At 50.8% G+C, this 15,595-nt stretch overlaps 1 protein-coding gene across 1 annotated transcript in view; it reads left to right on the top strand.

The window, feature by feature from the left end:
- IRS2 (insulin receptor substrate 2) overlaps positions 1-15,227 on the top strand; it is a 30,559-nt gene extending 15,332 nt beyond the window's left edge. Inside the window, exon 2 of the mRNA XM_025000170.2 lies at positions 12,802-15,227. Coding sequence (XP_024855938.1) covers positions 12,802-12,806 — 5 coding nt within the window. The 3' untranslated portion in view covers positions 12,807-15,227. The remainder of the gene's footprint in view (positions 1-12,801) is intronic.
- Positions 15,228-15,595: the final 368 nt, after the last annotated feature.

Genomic DNA, 15,595 nt, shown 5'->3' with positions numbered 1-15,595 from the left:
ACCTTCACTAGGTCCCAGGACTTGGGACCCCTTCCCCTGCATTCTGAGTCTCCTCTGCTCGCCCATGACTCCTGCTGGAGAGAGATGGTCCCCTGCGGTCCGTGCGAGGGGTGGCTGGACCCACGCCCACCCCGGTCACCTGTCCTTGCCTCTCGGAGCCACGAACGTGAGCGTGCAGTGTGTTCAGGGCTGTGGCTGTCCGTGAGGAGTCAGCATTTCGATTTCAGTTAATATTTTTCTCATAAACGATCTGTGAACATTTCACATTATCACAATTCTATTTATAGGTCAGGCTTCAACCTTGCTCAGCTTTTAGACGTCCGGACAGTTTCTAAGGCAAGTTCTGTTTTCTTTAGGCACTCCTGAAACTGCTTGGCACACCCTGACTTGAGCCTTTTTAAAAAACTGTGTGTTTTATCTGTTTTTTTTTTCCCCTCGATAAAGCAAGCAAACAAATGTCAGGAGCTTCCTTTCAGGGGCTCTGGGGAAGAGGGGAGGGTGGGCTTGGGAGCAGGAAAGACGGGGCTGGGGAGGGTGCTCCTGCCTTCAGATTCAGACAGCCAGCTCGCTGTGCACGTGCCACGTTGATTCAGTCGTGTCCCTGACTCTCTGTGACCCCATCGGCGGTCGCCCGCCAGGCCTCTCTGTCCATGGGATTCTGCAGGCAGGAGTACTGAGTGGGTTGCCATTTCGTCCTCCAGGAGGTCTTCCCGACCCAGGGATGGAACCCGCGTCTCTTACCTCTCCTGCCTTGGCAGCCGGTGGACCAGGGATGGAACCCGCGTCTCTTACCTCTCCTGCCTTGGCAGCCGGTGGACCAGGGATGGAACCCGCGTCTCTTACCTCTCCTGCCTTGGCAGCCGGGTTCTTTATCACTAGTGCCAGCTGGGAGCAGAGATGCAGATTGTGGCGTGCTGTGGACTTTAAAACCCTCTCACCCATTTGAAAAAGACCAGAGTGCAGGCTGGGATGAAAGAGTTAGACTTCCAAGTGGAAAAACAAACGAAGGAAAAGCAACCCCCACCCCACCACCAGCAAAGCCAAAGGTACCGAATCTTCAAGCCTACCTTTGAAACTGAGGAAATAAATCCAACATTGACGTGTGTTCAGAGCGTGAAGTAATATAGGTGGTAACAAGTGTTCCAGAAACTAAAAGAAGGGAGAGGGGGGCAGAAGGCGAACAGGAGGCAAGGTCTAGGGATATTCATGGGGAGAGTCCGCGTGGGCAAGGGAGTGACTGGGGGTGAAAGGCGCTGGTGTGCCCCAGGACCGGGAGACCCATGTAGCTGACGGGGAGGGAGCGGGGAGAGAGCAGAGGCTGCTGAGGGTGAATGAACAGCCGCCCGTGGCGTGTGGAGCCTGGGGTCAAGGCTGTGTCTCTACTTAACAGCACAGGCGGAAAATGCAGGTGCTTTGGAACCACACGTGAAGCGTTTAAGAGCTTTCCGCGTCATGTCCCCATAGCGTCTTTTTCTCTTCCACTTAGCGTGGTCTGTGTCACCTCTTGACTTTCTTTCTCAAAGATAGTGCATCACAGGTGGAGAGACCCCAAAGTTCTGGGGGAAGGAAGCAGCTGAGGTGTCACTGGGGTGGGAGGGCAGAGGGGGCATTGTCACAGGGTGAACAGTGGCGTCAGGGCACCCGTGTTCAGTCCCAGAGCTGCGTATTCAGCTGCACAGACATATCTGGAAAGCGCCTTATGATTTGTAACACGCGTTTGGTTGGTATTTCATCCTCAGGCCCTCCAAGGAGGACGAGTCCCTGTTCTTGCTTTTTAAAGGGACCACCCGAGGGGGAAGGGGCCCAGTGCTCGGCGGGCCTGGGGGAGCCTCTGCCGGGCTGTGGGGAGCGATGCTCCGGGCGGCTCAGACTGCTTGGGCACCCTGGGACCTTCCTTTGAAACACTGGGTCGGTTACTCCCTCCCTACCCAGGACGTCCATCCGGCAGGGGTGCTGTCCTGTAAGGAGCCCCAGGTCAGGCTCTGCAGCAGATGGGTTTCCTTCCTCAGCTGACTGGGACACTAGAGGGGTAGATAAGTCAGTATTCCCTTTTTTCTTGGGGATGGGACCTCAACAGGAAAGCGCTGATGGGGTATTTTGGAGCTGAGGGTGTCAGAGCCCAAGAAAAGCTAGTGAGTCACACGGGAAAGACCCTCCCCTCCTTTCATCCTGCCTTCGAGGAAACCGCATACTTGATACATAGACTGGTGTGTGGTTATTTGTAACTTCCTTGACTTTTAAGGGCTTAACATGGGTATAAGTCTGTCTTTAGAATGTAGGCTGAGTTTTACTTAATTTTTCTTAAATAAGTAAGAAAGTGATGGTCTGGGTGAAGTACCTTAAGGAACTTCGTCCATTTGAACAAGAGAAAAGCGATGATGTCGTCCTAATTATTTATTTCACCTGTATTAGTCGTTATTTCTTCCCTTGGGGGCTGCCGTGACATCGTCCCAGACAGGAAGGATGAAATTCCGTTTTCTCCGTCAAGTGTGTATCTGAGGAAACATGCTTATGCGCATGGGTCTCTTGATGTCTCTGGTTCATAAAGTTGGTCTAGAGAACTTGATGGGTAGGGAGTCCCGGCAGGAGGCTGTGTGTTCGCATGTCGGGAGTTTTGTGACCAGCGCCCGGGGTCTCAGCGGGGGCTGTGTGGCCAGGGGCTGTGCCTGTTTCTCGGTGTCTGCCTCCCCGGCCCTGCAGGCAGACAGCTCGCGTAGACTCGGAAATAACTGGACTCCTGCGTCGTCTTGCCGGAGCCGTCCAAAACATCTGACGTGAGGTTTCCTCTTGTTCAGTTCGGTTACGGTTCAGGGCACTGTGGAGCCTCCCGCCCCATTCACGTTCAGTTCAATACAACAAGCAGAAATTGTGAAATGGCCAGCTGCCCTCGACGGACGATGGAGAAAACGTTATCTTAATCCATGTAGAGCGAGTGTCACAAAATCGTAAAGCTGTGAAGTGTGACGCGGTGAAAGGGATCTCCTGGGTTGGGGCACCCTTGTCCGCGCGATGCTCTGTGGGGGGCACGGGCCTCTGCGTGATCTTGGGGAGTCATTGTCGTCCTGTGCGTCCTCCGATTCCTGAAGAGGTGGGTGGGAGCCGCCTCCATTCTCGGGAGTCATAGAGAACTCCCGCCCAGCTTTTGGAGCCCAGGGATGTGTTCATGTCAGTCAGCACTTCCTTTTACTGTAAGCAATGTCTTTACACTGAGTTGATCGTCTCCCCGCGTTTCTCTTAACTTCAGCGGCTTGGGAAGCTGTGTTGGCGTGGCTGGGTGTTGAGTTCCCGCCCTCTGCCTTCTTTCCAGGGGAGAAGGCCGGGGCAGCGGGTTTGTGACCAAGGCCCTCCCAGCCGGTCCCCTTTGTGTGCCGTCCGGACAGGCCTGGGTGTCCTCCATCTCGTGTCTGCGGTCCTCCCACCTGGAGGCACCTCCCTGCTCAGCGTCTGACAGCTGGCGGCCCTGGGCCCTCCAGGAGGGGCTGGGGGCCAAGGGTTCCAACTCGAGGCTCCCACGGCTCTTGCGAGGGGCCCGGCTGTCCGGGGTCCCTCCCAGCAAGCGGGTTGAGGAGGAATTGTGCTGAGGTCAGGCTGTGCCGAGGCTCCACAGTTCTCTCGGCAGGTTTGCCCAGCCGAGGCTCCAGTTCTGAAGATATAAAGATGCTGCAGGTGTGGGCTGAACATGGGTATCCGGCAGCTTCACCTGGCCGGCCAGGCAGCTGATGTCTGCAGGTGAAGCTGGGCGGGGAGCAGGCGGTCATCTACAGATCAGGGGGTACCGGGGTCTGGGTTCCCCCGGCCCCTCTTCCCTGGGAAGGCATGGCCATCAGATGCTGTCTCCCCCCGCCCCTTTTTTTTTGTTTCCAGTAAATGAAGCTGATAAAGGTGGTCTGGAACTCTGCACGTTCCACTTTTTGTTACTGAAATCTCAATCAGGGGTACTTTCTTTGATCAGGCTGTGAACGGCTCTCATCGGCCACAGGGAATTGACACGTCTGTCTGCACTGGGGGCACGGCTGTGTGTGAGCCCGAGGGAACCGAGGTCTTGGGCCCCATGGCCCACCTGGTGGGGGGCTCCGCCCAGACGCGCAGGCCGTGCCCGGGGCCTGCGGAAGGCCCCTGAACCAGGCGCTCTGTGCCGCGTCAGAGAACGTTCGCTTCAAATGCCCCGGATTTAACCCCGTCCCCCCACCCCATCAAAAAACAATTCTGCTCTGTTCTGCTCCTTTCCAGTGAAAACAAGTTTATTCATTTTTTTCTGGGAGCTGTTTGCCCGCGTGTTTGTGCATTCATGGACTGTTTACTTGCTGCCCGAAGCTGCAGTTGCTGGTGACGTCACTCACGGGTGGAGGTTTGAATGAACCAAAGGCCGCGATGGCAGATGTGCCCCAAGACTCCGGAGTGCGGGGCTGCCCGGCTGGGGACCCGCGGCCTCCCCTCTGCAGGCAGAGCCTAGATCTCAGCCTGAAGGCCGGGTGGATTCTTCTCCCAAGGAGGGGAGCTGGCCGCCCGGTCAGGGATGTGTTGTCGGTGGGAGACTGACCCACCCCACAGCCGAGGCTGTTGAGGCCCCCATGGTCTGTGTCCAGTGCTGAAAGATGGTTCAGGTCACTGGCTGGAGGGTGGCGGTGGGTCAGAATATGTTCCTCCTTTTTTCTTTAAATCCTTTCTTTTTTTTCCCGTATAATGATAAACAAGTTTTTCACGGCTCCTATTTTTAATACATTTCCAAGTTCTTGCATCATCCTTAAGTATAAAAAACAGAGTTTCAGATTCCTGAAGGTGTATCTTTTTAACTAGACTCGTAAGTACATTTCCTATTCAGTGATATTTTAGAAGGGGTTTAAGTTGTATTTGGCATAATTTCAGATTTCCGGAAAATGCTTATTTCAGTTTCAATAATAAAAACAAAATGAATCAAACTGTAAAACAAAAAAGACCTAATAGAAACTCTTAAATATTTAAATATCCGAAGGAAAGAACAGTTCATTGGAATGTTATGTAACAGCAGGATATTTGGGGACGCTTATATTTTGAATAAATTGTTATTCTACATTGCTTTCACTTTATAGGTAGGTAGGTTTAGTCACTATGTCGTGTCCAACTCTTGCGACCCCACGGACTGTAGCCTGCCAGGCTCCTCTATCCATGGGATTCTCCAGGCAAGAATACTGGAGTGGGTTGCCATGTCTTTCTCCAGGGGATCTTCCCCAGTCATGGATTGAACCTGAGTCTCCTGCATTGCAGGCAGACACTTTACTGATAAGCCACCAGGAAAGCCCTTTATAGGAAAACTATAGTATTTAGGTTTGAAATATATACATATATATGTGTATATAAAGTTTCCACTTCATGAGAAAAGTATAGTATTTAGGCTTGAGAACTTCACCTAGACGCAGTGTTAACATTTTATAGTGTGCCTACTATACAGCTAAGGAAAGAATTGTCCCATTCACAGCACAGTTGGGATTTTAATGCATGTTCTATCATTTGGCCCCAAAACATTTATTGTTTTCGGGGGCAGACACATAAATAGTTGCATTTTCAAATGACCCAAGAAAGAGAAGAGATTTGGACCCTTTTTGAGTTGCAGGTCTAATGTATGTAACTTCTTTTCAAGTTGAAAGAGCAGTACTGTAGGATATATTTAGTTATAATCCGATTTATTCGATTCTGCTATGTTATTCATGAAACATCAAATAGACTTGTAAGGAAAACCGCTTCCACAAGAGCGTGGTGGCTTCATAAATGACTTCATGACTTGCTTTCTCCTTCTCAGGAGGGTCTGTAACAGGATAGCAGGCTGTAAGTGGATGGGATCAGATCTCGAAAGCACACAGGCTCGCAGATAATTTTCCAAGGGGCTATCCGTGAGTCTCGAGGTGTAACTCGCAGAGGGAAATACGTTTTAACTCTCACAAATTTACCCTTCCTCCTCCTCCTGCTTGTGTTCTGGGGCCACAACGTCTCTGCCACCCTCACTCAACCCCACCGTTGAGAGTGAGAAACAGCTGCATCCGAGTGAGTGACCGGGGCCACGTTCTGATAAAACTGCATTTGCAGAAATGGCAAGGGCCGGGCTTGGCCGTGCACTGCTGACCTCTCTCTCCGAAGGCCACTCGTGAGGTGACAAAGGATGCTTTCTCCCGGGCCTCGGACAGCTCCGAGTTGCTTTTGTGCTCCTTGAGAAGATTTTCATCCCGCTTTTCTGCCTGTGAGAACTGACACCCACCACGTGGCTTTTGGTTTCCGTTGAACTCCTCAGGGCTTCGTGAAGGACTTTAACAGGCCCGCGCTGAGTGCCGGGTACAAGATGGTCCAGGTGCGCCAAGCAGAGATCCACCGTCCACAGGGCTCCATGTCCTGGGGGAGTTTAGAGAGAGCTGATGGTCGCGTGTAAAGGTTTAGACGCCAGGACCCAAAAGGAGTCCTCCTCACTCCTCCCCGGGTCCCTCCTGTCTTTTATTTGCAGAAAGGGGTAGTGGCGTCCCCCTGCTGCAGTGACGAAACTTCTGGGAGAAGTTTAAGGATTATCCTTTCTCGCCGATTAGCCCTGAGGCGGCTGGCAAGTCACGGAGGCTCCCTCATTTGGCTTTACCTAGAAAAGGCCTTCGGAGAAGGCAATGGCACCCCACCCCAGTACTCTTGCCTGGAAAATCCCATGGACGGAGGAGCCTGGTAGGCTGCAGTCCATGGGGTCGTTGAGGGTGGGACACGACTGAGCGACTTCACTTTCACTTTTCACTTTCATGCATTGGAGAAGGAAATGGCAGCCCACTCCAGTGTTCTTGCTTGGAGAATCCCAGGGACGGGGGAGCCTGGTGGGCTGCCGTCTCTGGGGTCGCACAGAGTCGGACACGACTGAAGTGACTGACACACACACCCACAAACACGCACGCGCAGCAACCAGCCTGGGACACCTGAGCGCTCTCGTCTTCGGTGGTTCAGGTCTCGTGTGCAGGTCAAACACGAGCAGAGCAGCAGAGATGCCTTTATTAGCCCAGCCTCCTGTGAGTACTTGGATGTCTCACCCTGTCTCCTATCGTGTCATTAACATCAAGTTGCAACTTGATGCCAGGAAATGTCTTTAATCACAAGCATTCGGGATGAAATGATTTTAATTGTCCGTGATGAGCTCACCTCCAGAAGGTTCTAGGTCTTCCACAAGTTGGGTTTGTCAAGTCACTGGCCACACCCGTTTGTCCTGGGGACTCCGTGCTTCCGTATTTTCCTTGTGAGTTATTTTTTTTTTTTCCACTTGCAAAGTTTAAGTAACCGTTTTTCTTAGAATCCTTGGCTTGCTTGTTATCACACCCAACCTTACTTTTTTTTTTTTGTATATACTAAGAGTGTTTTTGCTTTTAGTAAAGTGGGGAGATACTGAATTATCAGGTTGCCTTTTCTAGGAATTTCTCATGTAACTGAAAACTATTTTCTCCCATCATTGTGTGTTTGACATAAGAAGTCTTAATGAACCTGTAGGCCATGTTTGGGCTCAGCAGCAGGTTTAGCTCTTTTTTAATCGTGTTTGCTACTAGAAATATAAATGTTTATTTTAAGAAGTATAATGTTTCCTTTTTGTCATGCAAACAAGTGTCAGTACTGCCTCTTACTCAGATCTGCCTGAAAATACTAACCCGTGTGTACCTGCTGCTTGGGTTTGCTTTCTGTCTGATGCAGTGGTGTTCACCAAAGCCCTGGGAGGTCCCGGTCCCTCCCAGGCAGGGAGGCCTGCACGAGCCCCACACGGGACTCTTGTCTACATCCAAACCCAAATAATCATAAGAAATCACTTTTAAAAGCCATGAGTCAGAACATGCTCCAGAATGCTGTTTGAGTTTTTTTTTTTTTTTGCCAGAGCACATTTCCCCGATTTATTTCTGAAACCTTCTTGATCCGCCACTCACCACATTTTCCACCGTGGTGTTTGCAGTCTTGGAGGCCAGCTCGGTGGTGGTGTGACGTGTGTCCTATTCCAAGGCTTGGCGGCTCCCCTGCTTGTCTCAAGGACAGAGTTTTTCAGTGATGTGTTTCCTTTTTCTTTCTTTCTCTAAAAAATAGAGCATATTGGAGGCAGGCCTTTGCTGACAACACTTGTGCTCATCTGCATTCTGGTTGGTCTTTTAAATGGAAGAGAAAGGGCGGAATTAGCCCCGGTCCCCAGGGAGTTACAGTAGCTGACAAAGGACTGTGTCCGTCACGAGGATGTCATGTGTCACCTGTGCCAGAGTGGAAAGAAGGTGGACGTGGCCGGGCTGCCTGGTGTGCTGTGTGGAACAGCTTCAGTCTTTCTGCTGAAACTTTTTTTTTTTTTTTTTAATCGAGTAGCTCTCGATCGATGCTTCCGTGAATGGGTCTCTTTACACAGCAGTGTCTAAGCTACAGAACAGTACCGCGTGTAATTACACGACCCGTTCAACGTCCGTCAGTGTTTCCACTGTTTCTAAACGCATTACCTCCAGGAGCAGAGTCAGAATTAGCATATGCTGCTCTCTGACTGTGTTCATGGGCAGCACGTGATTCCGGCCACGTTTGTTCCTCAGGTAACCCCGGCACCCCTCAGTTCAGAGAATGTCTCACATCGTAGTGATCAGCGCTGTGGAGAGATCAGAAAAGTAATCGTTTGTTCTTTGCCCTTAGTAGGATTAACATAGATAATAAGATACGGTTTTGCTGGAATTCATCGTTAATAAAGTTGAGGGGTGATGATCTAGAAGTTTTTTTTTTTTTCTAGTTGGCTGAACCAGGCTAATTTTCAGAGGGAGGAGTGATTTTAAGCTTCCCTGGTGGCTCAGCTGGTAAAGAATCCGCCTGCAATGCGGGAGATCTGGGTTCGATCCCTGGGTCAGGAAGATCCCCTGGAGAAGGGAAAGGCTACCCACTCCAGTATTCTTACTGGGAAAGTCCCCATGGACAGAGAAGCCTGGCGGGCTGCAGTCCATGGGATTGCAAAGAGTCAAACACGACTGAGCGACTGACTCTTTCACTTTCAAAAGTAAATAAATACAAGGTAACAGTGGGCTCAGGTCCTGGGTCCCCGCTCCTACTTCTGGCCCCTTCTTCCTGGGATGCGGGGTGTGGGATGCAGGATGGAGCGACAGGACCAAGAGGGGTTCTGGATGCTCGCCTGACCGCAGAGGCTGCTTGCTCAGCGCACGTGAGCCCTGAGGATCCTGGGTTGGGATTCCTGCCGGACCACATGCAGGAGGATCGCCCTGTGAGTCAGGGGTGAACCTCAGGGGTTTCAGTGGCAGGCGACGTGGGCGGCCTGGACTGACGTTCCAGGGGCGGGGGATGCAGAGGCTCCCTGCCCTGACCGGGGGTGTTCGGGGGAGACAGCTGGCGTCCACGTGGTGCCGCTGTGTCGGTCCAGGACACATCTACACGCTTGGATGCCGTCTCTGAGCTGACGCCTGTCCTCTCTCTGGCCTCAGCCTGCCCACATCCTCCCCACGTGCTGTGAGCACACCCTGCTCGCTCCCCATGACGGCTGAGTGTGGTGTGTGTGCGTGTCCTCGGGGCTCCCCCAGCCGCATGCGGGGCCACGCCCCTGCCCCTGCCTTTCCCTGGAAGCCTGAGGCTGCCCAGCCGTTGGCTCAGCACCTTGGGGAGCCCTGTTCCTCGCTGTCCCCACGTCTGGCTGTGTCCCTGGGTTGCCGATGGCCCACGCCTGTGCCCTTGGAAGGGCTGTCTCTCCCTTCGCTGGCGACCACAGCTGAGCGTCCTTTGGAATGCAGGTGTCTGCAGAGGGCAGAGCACCTGTGAAACAGGTACTTGCTTCCAGGCTGGGAAAACAGCCGTCCTGTGACTCCCATTCCGGCGGGAACTGCCTTCCTTATCCTCCCACGAGCCTCCCAGAGGTGCTGCTCAAGAGCAGAATTGGGAAGAAGGCCGAAAGGGCGCCGGGAATAAAAACACAGTTCACTTCTTGCCTCCTAGCAGCTCTCTGCTTTCATAATGCTAATGCTTAGAAATTAAAAGTTTTGACAGTTATGCAGTTTGTGCTTCAAAGAAATGACACATTCAGCTTGATTAGAACTGATGGAGTTCTAATGATAGGAGTTATTTCATAGCCGTAAAACATCTTCAAAAACAGAGCAAAAATGTCCATGGCCCTGTGAATCTGCAGATGGTAAAGGAAAGTAAGTTTTTCAGCAAGTATTAACCCTCATTTATATGACTGTGTTGGAGAAGGCAGTGGCACCCCACTCCAGTACTCTTGCCTGGAGAATCCCATGGATGGAGGAGCCTGGTGGGCTGCAGTCCATGGGGTCGCTGGGAGTCAGACACGACTGAGCGACTTCACTTTCACTTTTCACTTTCATGCATTGGAGAAGGAAATGGCAACCCACTCCAGTGTTCTTGCCTGGAGAATCCCAGGGATGGGGGAGCCTGGTGGGCTGCTGTCTATGGGGTCGCACAGAGTCGGACACGACTGAAGTGACTTAGCAGCATATGACTGTGTGCTTAGAGTTTGAGGGGTTAGAGAACTTACTTGCTTAGCTGTTTTCAAGGTAATGGGGTTGAGTGTTAACATGAGATGTTTTAGCCACATTTAGCTAATCATTAGTATAAAAATAAACTGAATGGAACTCTTTCTGTAAGTGTGACCCGCAGGGTCGTGACTACCTCTGTGGTGGCCACAGGACTCTTCCCGCAGTCAGGGCCGGGTTGACAAAATGCGGGCTCATTTAGGGGAGACTCGGTCCAGGTTGCTGTTGTTCAGCTGCTCAGTTGTGTTTGACTCTTTGTGACCCCTGGACCGCAGCACGCCAGGCTTCCCTGTCCCTCACCATCTCCTGGAGTTTGCTCAAGTTCATGTCCATTGAATCAGTGATGCCATCCAACCATCTCATCCTCTGCCGCCCTCTCTCCTCTTGCCCTCAATATTTCCCAGCACCAGCGTCTTTTCCAGTGACTTGGCTCTTCACGTCAGGTGGCCAAAGGATTGGAGCTTCAGCATCAGTCCGTGCAGTGAATATTCAGTGTTGATTTCCATTAGGATTGGCTGGTTTGATCTTCTTGCAGTATGAGGGACTCTCGAGAGTCTTCTCCAGCACCACAGTTTATAAGCATCAATTCTTCAGTAGTTCAGGTAGATTTTGACAACTGCCTGTGTACTTAAGGGGATGCAAACCCTTCACGTTCTCAGTTGAGAACTTGAAATAGATGGAGCCACGTCTGTGCTTTGGAGGAACTCCGGGGCCCTGTTCTCCATTACATTTCATGTTCTGAGTAGTTTACGTATTAGGTTCCTTAAAAGATATAAGTCTTTTTAAATATGATGAGATAAAGTGGCGCTGTCTCAAACGCCGCGTTGTTGGGAACTTTAAGTCATGAGAGACGACAGTGTTTACGTTGTGGGTAGACAGCCCTCGTCTGTGCCGGCTCTGGCTTGGGCACCACCTGGCTGCAGAGCAGGTGCCCACTCTCAGCCGTGGGACACCCTGGACACTTCCGTCTCGCTGGGATTAGCCCTCAGAGCTCAAGGTGAACAGAAAGCAGTAGACGTGCAAAGAAGTAAATCTGGGAGTGTGATCATTAGACTTCTAAGTGATTTCAGAATAATACGCAGAGGTGCTGGTTAAGTAACCTACAGCCTCGCAGGACGACACTGTTCTGTTTACAGCGGTGCGTGGCCCACCGGTCGCTCGTGTGACCGAGTGGTTACCAACATGAGGAGGGATGCTCCACCTGGCATTTTTGTTTAAGAGGCTTAAGAGAAGAGAGGCAGTATGCTGTGACGTGTCAGTCTTCACGGGTGGTGTGTCCCCTGAAGAAGGAGCACACACATCCAGTGGAAGTAAGCTGAGGGAATTCGGGAAAAGCTGAGGAAGTTTAGTCTCTCAGCCCAGAAGGGAGGAAGCAGTTGGAGCTGGTGGGCATCCTGCCAGGTCAGCGCCAGGGGGGTCGTCGGCAGAGGAAGGAGTATGTAACGGGAGGTTTTGAAATCTAGGATCATTTTAGGAACAGGGACTATTCATTGGAAGGACTGATGTTGAAGCTGAAACTCCAATACTTTGGCCACCTGATGCGAAGAGCTGACTCATTGGAAAAGACCCTGATGTTGGGAAAGATTGAGGGCAGGAGGAGAAGGGGATGACAGAGGATGAGATGATTGGATGGCATCACCGACTCAATGGACATGGGTTTGGGTGGACTCTGGGAGTTGGTGATGGACAGGGAGGCCTGGCGTGCTGCGGCTAATGGGGTCGCAAAGAGTCGGACACGACTAAGCGACTGACCTGAAGTGAACGAGGAGTAGGGTAGAGGATCCAGTGAGAAGGGTTTCCTTGCAGGGGCAGACGTGTGGACTTGTCACTTCTCCCCCTTTCTTATGTGACACATTTGTACCATCTGTGGTTGGTAGCACACTGTGACTTGTGGTGAGGTTTTCATTGTCTCTGCAGCCCCGTGAGGGAGGCAGTGGTTCCTCCCGCTTCCCCCGACTATCCACATGATGATCTGAGCCCCGGGCGGTGAGGGGGCCGTGGCCAGGTCACATGGCCTCTCCCCCCACCAAGGGGAGAATGCTGGCTAGTTTTCTTGCATTAAAAACATGACCCTCACTTGGTGGGTCTCACCAGCACACTGTGAGTCCATCAGCCCTGCTTCCAGGGACACCACGTGGGAGTCTGGCCCATCGAGCTTGTCTCTGGAGAAATGGAGTGAATAAACATTTGCTTCCCAAAGAGGGTCGTTTCCAAAAAAGGGACAAAGACGGTGAAGAGGGGGCCCTTGCCTCCCCACCCAGGGTGACTCTGTGTGCACAGAAGCCCACTGACGCGTCTCCTTCTCTTGCAGAGTGAAGACCTGTCCGGCTCCATCCCTGTGACTACACACATCACAGAAAACCATGGGAAGAAGACGCTCAGCATTTTTTTTTTAAACACATTGGAAGCTGCTTGCCATTTCCTTTTGGATCTGAGCGATCGTCGCGTGTGGACGCGCCTGTGACCCAGTTAGACGTGGACGCGCCCGTCTCCCCCGGTCTCCGGGGGTAGGGGGTGCAGTCATCCTCCTCGCGCTGTTTGTGTTTTGGTTTTCAACAACATGAGCGGAAGGAGTGACTCACGAGAAGGTCGAACAGTCTTGGTCGCGGCCAGTGTCTTTGTTCTCCTCGCCCTCGTTTGACGCAGCAGATGTATCCCGCAGCATGCTCGGAGATTCTCCCAGCTCGCGTTCAAGTGGTAAAATCTGGTGTTTATGGACGTCCACTCAAAACTACCACCGTCCTACCTCAGTCCCAGGTGAAGCCGGGTCGGCGTGGTTGGTGGGGGGTCCCCCTCTGCTGGCTGAGTCTCCAGCACGGTCATCTGCCTTATCCCCCAGCCCCGGACACAGCTGCTCATCGAAGTCCAGCCCAGGGACCTACGTGTTTACTCGCACACAGAGCCCCGCGTGGGACTGACGTCTCTCCACGGAGGTGCAACTAGAGACTGGACTCTGAAGATGGATGGATGAATAATAATTATTATATGTAACGGAAGCAAGCTACTCTTGCAAATCATCAACTGTACGGGGTGGGAGATGGTGGGAGGGCAGGGTCTGGGAAGGCCGGGTGGGGATGGGGTGAGTATCTCTTTTTACCTTTAAGAGACTTGTTCCAGCTTCTCTTTGTAGGTGTTTATGTAGGCACTTCAGACTGCAGCCACCTTTGATCCTATTGACAAGCTCAAACATCTCTGCCGTCCTTAACCTTGAGCTTGCGTTTCTCTAACCAAAAATTCACGTAGGCATGGAGCCCTTCCAAGACGGGGGGTCAAGGGTTTGGCAGGTCTCCTCTAAAATGTATTGTCTTGATGACGCTCTCGTGTCGGGCCACGAGGCTTTCCCAAACAACGACAACAAAGACACAGAAAGACAGAAAAGGAAAAGGAGCTGAGAAAGAAGGCATCCTGGGACACAGAGGAAGAAAGCGATCTCACAGTGCATGTCACTTGTCAGAGGAGTTCCCAACAAGCGACCCCTCTTCTGTGTGTCTTCAGTGTTCTGGGAATATCAGTGTTGTGGTGATCGCTGAGGGTGTCCCCAAGAACTGCCGCCCTTGAGCTGCAGAGTGTCAGGTCGCCTCCTCGCTCCTTGACGCGTGGGGCAGGGAGCTGCAGGCGCCCCCCACTCCCACGGGCTCATCCTCAGTGCCTCTTCTCTGAGAGTCCTGTAGACGTTACACGAATTTGTTGGAGATAATGAGTTGGGGTGTTTTTTTTTTGGGGGGGTGGTAGGGGGAGAAAAAATATATATAAATATATAGATATATATCAGTATAGAATAATGCATTCATAAAATGAGGCTTTTCTAGAGGAAGACCAAAAAGATTCAATGTCTTAAATCTATATTTAATCGCAATGCAAACGTCTTTCTCCTTCCACGCTGACCTTTCAGAACAGAGGATTGTATCGCAAGACAAAGTTGAATGTAAAGTGACCGCCCTGAACATTGCTCAAGTTTCACGCTTCTGGAATCACACAGCACAACCGTGCACAGACCATCTGATGTTGGTTTGAAGGTCGTTTTCAGTGTGTAATATAGAGAGACTTCATGAAAAAGATGTATAAAGTGTCCTAAAGTTTTGGTTTAGTTCTGGGACTCGGGATGGATGGAGTTGCTATGGAAACCGCCCCTCCCGCAGGACGGGTCATGGACCCTGCCGGATGCAGCGTCAGAATCCCCTTCCCTCGCGTGGTCCTGCCACCCTCCCTGTGGTCATGTTCCTCCTGCCGCTTCAAACAAGCGACATAAAAAAGTTGATAATATACTAAATTTTCTTCTATCCTGTACATTTCAAAAAAAAATTAAAAAAAAAAGGCATATGCAATATTTACATTTTTAATTTAGTTTACAGAATGGAACCAAAATGTATAAATGTTATGTTTGTTAAAACTTCACAATGTATATTGGGTCTTTGTACATTTTGCCTGACTTACCTTAAATTTAAAATATTTTTTGCTATATAAACTTTAACAGTTATGACAGTGTTTTCTTTTTGGGGGTACGTATTGTTTCTGGAGATCAAGATGTTAAATATATTTCTTGCTATCGTGAAATGACGAAAGACTGCCTTCTGCTGTCTTCCACCGTCTCCGCTGTACATAAGGACCAACATGGTACTGCTGGAAACCAGACTCCACGGAACTAGACTAGTGCATTGTATTTAGTCTGTATTGATCATGGATGCTCTCCTTAATAGCCATATGCAATACAATAAAATGCATTATTTATGAAATGAAGACCATCTGCACGATGCTTTTTCCTGTGTGGATAATGAATTTGACATCAAGCCATTCTTCTGGTGTTCGGAGTCATTAAGTAAATATTTGGCTCTTTAAAAACGTTTTGTTACATCTTCATTTAATAGTTGTATTCTGGAAACCAGATAACACCCCCCCCCCACCCCACGCCACAACGTGTGTGAAAAATCGATGTATTAAGAAAACAACAGAAAAAAATTCACTTTACGGAGCGTAGAATCATTGCAGGCATACAGGATGCTGTTTTGTTATTTTCTTTATTGTCTTGATGTCTTTTTGTTATTTGATTTTAGTTATTTTCTTGGCCGTGCAGCATGAGGGATCTTAGTTTTCCCATCAGGGATCAG

This window comes from Bos taurus, chromosome 12 (genome assembly GCF_002263795.3).
Source record: "Bos taurus isolate L1 Dominette 01449 registration number 42190680 breed Hereford chromosome 12, ARS-UCD2.0, whole genome shotgun sequence".
Taxonomy (NCBI): domain Eukaryota; kingdom Metazoa; phylum Chordata; class Mammalia; order Artiodactyla; family Bovidae; genus Bos; species Bos taurus.
The sequence above is the reverse complement of the archived record's forward strand: the minus strand, read 5'-3'. Positions and strand labels throughout refer to the sequence as shown.